The following is a 5,595-nucleotide window of genomic DNA, read 5'->3' on the forward strand; positions in this document are numbered from 1 at the left end:
TTAGCCTCTAGGGCTCTTTCTAAAGAACTAGTTGTTTTTGGAGCCCTTTCTGATTGGTTGAGGGACTATCCATAAGATCTTGGAATTTCTCATCCTGCTGTGAAAGCCTGACCCCCTAAAATCTTTCTTACACCTTCATTCACAATTCCACCCAAACTGATTCACTATCTACTGCCCTCCATTTCTAGAATGCTCTCCTATTCTCATCTCCACCTCTTAGAATCCTTCTTCTAAGGCTTACCTGCTACTAGAAGCTTGTCCTGATGGCCTGGGGTTTTAGTGTTCTCTTTCTCTTCAAATTACATATATTTTCTCTCTTCACATTTTGTAATCCTCCAAGTAGAATGTGAGTTCCTTGAGGGCAAGGACTAGCTTTTATTTAGTCTTTGAACTAAAGTTGTTGAATTGAATTGAATATTAACAGGTAATTTTTGCAGATGGTTTAAGTATTGTATGATTCTTTTCTGCTACTCCCACATTGTCACTGTTGCAGCAACAGAGGGCCAGGAGGTTTTGCATATTTTCATATGTGTAATGAACTACTTATAGGCAGAGATTTCTTCACCCAGGAAACAACCTTCTGGTGATGGGCCTCACTGTCCTGAGCCAGTCTGTTCCTTGGATGGCAGACAGTCTATTTTGTGACTATACACAAAGACTTTCTAGTGGGGGGGGGGTAGAAGATGGCAGAACTTGTTTGAGGTAGCCTTCAAGAAACTGGAATTTTCCTCTATGCTATAATGTGGCAGCAGAGTAAGACTTTCTTAGAGGTTTAACTATAAAGCACTATGTGAGTTTTATTTTTAAAATATGATTTGTCCTTGATGAATTAGGAACCTGTGTGATACAGGATAATATTGGAAACACCTGTTTTAAAATTCTGAACCCAGGGGCAGCTAGGTGGCACAGAGGATAGAGCAGTGGCCCTGAAGTCAGGAGGACCTGAGTTCAAATCCAGCCTCAGACACATAACACTCGCTAGCTGTGTGACTCCAGGCAAGTCATTTAATCCCAACTGCCTCACAAAAAATAAAATAGAATTCTGTACCCAACAACCCACCCACCCTTGCCTGTACCATTATCTAAATGCAGGGTTTCCTCATCTTTTCTTTTTGGTCTAAACCAGTGATTTCCTCTGGATAGGAAACTCTCCACTAATGCATACTAGCAACGTGTCTATAACATAGAGTCTTAGGGCATTGTCTGGGGCATTGTGAAAGTTAAGTGAGTTGCACATGCTAATCTGATATCTGATAAATAGGACCTGACCCAGGACCTCTTGACTATGACTGGCCCCCTAGAGCACCTCCTCACAGGGCTATTGAAAGGCTAAAATGAGATAATACACATAAAAGGCTTTGCAAACCTTAAAATGCTATAAAAATTGTTGCTGTTGTCAAGTGACAACATCATCCTAACATCAGAACATGACAGGATTCTTTTATCATGCAAGGTCATCTTTCTAAATGGGTGCAGTTTGGAGGTCTGCAGGTAGACCAAGTGTTGTGCTGATATCACAGCCAAATGCTTACAGACAGGGTTCACTTTGTATTTTATATCTTTTCCAGCTGCTAAGTTGGGCACATACCAGTCATTCGGGGGCGGGGGGATTACAGGAAGTGGGGTGGAGGTCTCAAAAATACTTCAAAATGAAAAATAAAACAGATGAAAACATCTTATATGAATTGATGTGGATATTCTGTTATTTTCCCTACATGTTAGGATTCTGAGAGCAGCACTTAAGCCTGCAACATGGGAGGCTCTCTGTTGGTCTATCATCTTTTTTCTGTTTCTGTTTCATGTAGGCAAGGAAGCGAGTGCTAAAAATAAAGAACAGTGAAAACTTCTATTTGTTCAGAGTAGTCACAGAAAGGATTCTCACAAAATCAAACATAACTGCCAGGTTTGAGGGATGTGATGTGACCCAGGTTGGAAAAGTAGAACCTAAAGCTGAAGCCCAGGAGGTTTTCACCTAGCAGTTTTAGAGGGTTAGGTAAGCTTCCCAAGAACAAATTCAATCCCAAAATCTTCAATATAAACTCTAGGACAAACTGAATGCTCCAAAAATAGAATTAATAACCTTGGTTGGTTCAAATATGCAGTCAGTTTTTATTTGATAACCAGAACCTGAGGAAAAACCCAAGATGGCAAAGAGAAGTTTAATGACAAGCCATAAAATTAATAGTTAGGAGCCATCCTTGCCTCCATAGAAGATACTCAGAAGAAGTCGCTTTTGTGTTTTTTATAATAGCTAATTTAAGAATAATCTCATTTAGGAGATTGGGGTTGTTCCTCTGGGAACTTTTCCCTTCCTTTGGTTCTTTGGCAGAGGTTTTTTTGCTAAATCAGCTATCACTTTCGCCTTTTGTTTAAAGAATCTTCCTATCACTTCTTTCAAGATTACCAGAACCAATAAGGTAACTACTAAACCAAGTCGAATAAACATAGCAGGCACAACTTTAACTGGCTTGGAAACTTCTTCCACTTCTCCTGCAGGTCCACTGTCAATGCTTCCTCCAAAACCAGGACTCTCACAGAAGGGAGGGGCCCACCCATAGTTACAGTGGCAATTTTTCAAATTGTTGCAAACACCTCGTTTGTTGCACTTGTCTGGTTTACAGTCATACTGGAGGACTGAAATATTGCGACATGCGCGGTTAATACATATCAAGTCCGTACCACACCCAGTGCCATCTCTCACCACTCCTTCATCACGTAACCCCATTGCTATCATTGAGGGATGAAAGTCTAACCCCCAGCACCGAATATTATACTCCTTCACATGAGTAAAAATGACTGCTGTGTGATCAGGCATTTTAGGGACGCTCCTCACATTGACACACTGCAATCTTCCACACAACACATTACTCGTTGAACATTTTTCATAGGTTCGGCCTGACAAGCCACAGTTACCAAATCGATCAGCTCTTCTGTGCACTTCTTCATAACATACAAGAGGAGCGTCTCTGGCGCCAGATCCAAAAGTTTCTTTGCACTGCAAAGAGCGATCACGACATCTCTTCTGGTAACAGAGGGCTTCGTTACTGCATGGGGTTCCATCTTGCTTATAAAAGTCCTTTGGGCATAGATTCGAAGTTCCATTGCAGAATTCTGCAAGGTCACATTCATTTTCTGTGTCTCTACATACATGTCCAGAGGGACTGAAATGACAATCGGTACAGCACAGACCAGTATCACACTGTGCACCAGGTTTCAATTTACAATCAGGCTGACAACACTTATCCTTTTTACATTGCTCTACTGTACCGCAGTCACACTCCTCTCCTGTCTCTACTACTTTGTTTCCACATTTCTTCAATATATATGGAAGTCCTGGAATGTTATCTAGACACACACCTCCTATATTCACATTGTTGAAATATTCTACAAAGCTGCAATTACTGAAACCATACCTTCCACCAGTGAACATGATACACTGTCTTTTCCCTTGACAAACACAGTTGCCTGCATCATGGTTTATGCCAACACCATGGCCCAACTCATGAGCAGACCATCCAGAAGGAGTGACCAAGTCTTCATATTTCAAAACGCTTGTTGATACTGCAAAATTCCTAGTACAGGCACCTCCAACGTAGGCCCATCCCAATGCACCAGGATACATCCTATGCACATATAAGTGTGTCATATCTATTCTCAATTCTGGATAGCTAATATTTTTTCTGTACTTGGCAAAGGATCTAAGAACTTGTAGCAACTGATCCACGTCAACATCTACTTTGCTCTTGTCTGTCCAGACCTCAACGGCTTCTAAGTGTATTTTGGCATTCAAAGCCTGAAAGTATGAGTCCATGATACCTACCATGACAATAGCGTCACTGATGGCTCTTGTTAAATTATAACTCACATAGACATACCGAGTATGGTCAACTACGATCAACACCTCCAAATACTTCTGGTGAATGTAGGAGCTCCTCCAAGAATCAGTTCTGGGGGCAGGCACGCTCCGTAGCTCGCTCAGCTGCCTGTTTATTTCTTCATCAGTTAGGCCACAGGTGAAGTTGAGAATCAGATCGTCCTTCAAGCGATAGACAACGTGCTCAAAGCTGAAGGAAGGCTGGATGGGCTCGATCTGGTAGATGCTGTCCTCGATCTTCAGCATCCCTCGAAGGCCCCGAAGCATGTGCTCAGCGTCGCGTCCGACCCGGGGGACCCCTCCACGAAGCCCCTGAAGTTGCAGTTCGTCGGGATGTAAGGCTGGTCCTGCACTAGGCTCCCGTCTTTCGCGAAGGTGAAAACCTGGAGCTGTCGAGACAGCAGGAGCTTCTTGGGCCGCAGGTGGATGATGTTCTTCTTGCCCTCGATGCGCAGGACGTAGGACGTTCGGCCGGCCACCTCGGGGCCGCCCCCGCGGCTCACCAGCTGCCTAGGGATGACCACTTCGTAGGAGCTGAAGCTCGAGTCGGGGTTGAAGACGAAGTCCTGCGCCAGGCAGCCCCACCCTGGCATGAGGCTCCCCAGGCACAGCAGCAGGAGAGAGCCGCCGGGGGTCGCGGCGCCCATGCCGGCAGCTGGCGCCCAAGAGCCGCAGCCTCAGTCGGTTGGGGAGCCCGAGGATCCAGCAGCAGCCAGCCGCGCTGCCCACTGCGGGGACCCGACCGAGATGGGGGGAGGGGAGGGGCGAGCCGAGAACGAGGCCCCTCGGGCTACGCGCCCCGCCCCCACCGCGTGTTCTGCGCATGTGCGCCCGACAGACCGTTGAGGAGGCGGGAAAGTGGAGGAAAAGGCGGGGCGTGGGTCCCTCCCGGCGTAGAAGTGGGGGCACGGGAGGAAAGGGAGGGAAACCCCGCGAATGGGGAAGCGCAACAGGCCACATTGAAGGGAGGAAGCTAAGCGACAGGCTTGCGTGAGGAGGAGGCTGCGGGGACGCCTTCTAGAAGCACCTTCCACTCAGGAAACGATTCCTCCCCTCCCCCCCTTCCCCTTAAAGTACCAGACAGAAGAGGGCCCTGAGCTGTGGTGTGTGTGTGTACACGTGTGTGAGCCCTCCTTAACTCCACTTCAGAGACCAGCCCGCTCTCACCCCAGTTGTGAAAAACAGCCAAAGGGAGCCCTTTCTACCCTCGTGCATCCCTCTGAAACTCCCTTCTCTGACCATTCAAGTGCACAACCGATTGGCACCCAGCACCTCAGACTTCTTCTTTACTTAATCCCCTCAGTCACCTTCGAATGCAGAAAGGTTCTGAGATGGACTCTTGTTTCTCTTCCTATGAGGACGTTAGCCCTATACAATCACATAGCCTCTTTTTGATGGCTCAGACAAATTTACTTTTCCAAGTTTCTCTGGACTCTTGTGTTTGTTTATTTTTTTTTATTTGTTTGTTTTTGGTGAGGCAATTGGGGGTAAGTGACTTGCCCAGAGTCACACAGCTAATGAGTGTTATGTGTCTGAGGCCAGATTTGAACTCAGGTCCTCCTGACTCCAGGGCCAGTGCTCTATTCACTGCACCACCTAGCTGCCCTTACCTTGTGTTTGTATTTCAAAGTTCCTACTCATGGCTGATCTTTTCATCTGAAATGCTTGAAAGTCCCCTATTCAATGAGAGATCCTTCCCCCATTAGGGTTCCACTCAGCTT

The 5,595-nt window shown here is 46.0% G+C and overlaps 1 protein-coding gene across 1 annotated transcript; it reads right to left on the reverse strand.

Annotated features, from left to right (window-relative positions):
* Positions 1–1,832: 1,832 nt before the first annotated feature.
* Positions 1,833–4,657, reverse strand: LOC144457489 (disintegrin and metalloproteinase domain-containing protein 30-like). Its single transcript, XM_078154808.1, is given in 2 exon segments — positions 1,833–4,134; positions 4,137–4,657. Coding segments are annotated over 2 exon segments (2,247 nt in total). The 5' UTR covers positions 4,522–4,657; the 3' UTR covers positions 1,833–2,272.
* Between the last annotated feature and the right edge of the window lie 938 nt (positions 4,658–5,595).

Source organism: Phascolarctos cinereus, unplaced genomic scaffold, assembly GCF_003287225.1.
Source record: "Phascolarctos cinereus isolate Bilbo 61053 unplaced genomic scaffold, phaCin_HiC Scaffold_5;HRSCAF=322, whole genome shotgun sequence".
Lineage (NCBI taxonomy): Eukaryota > Metazoa > Chordata > Mammalia > Diprotodontia > Phascolarctidae > Phascolarctos > Phascolarctos cinereus.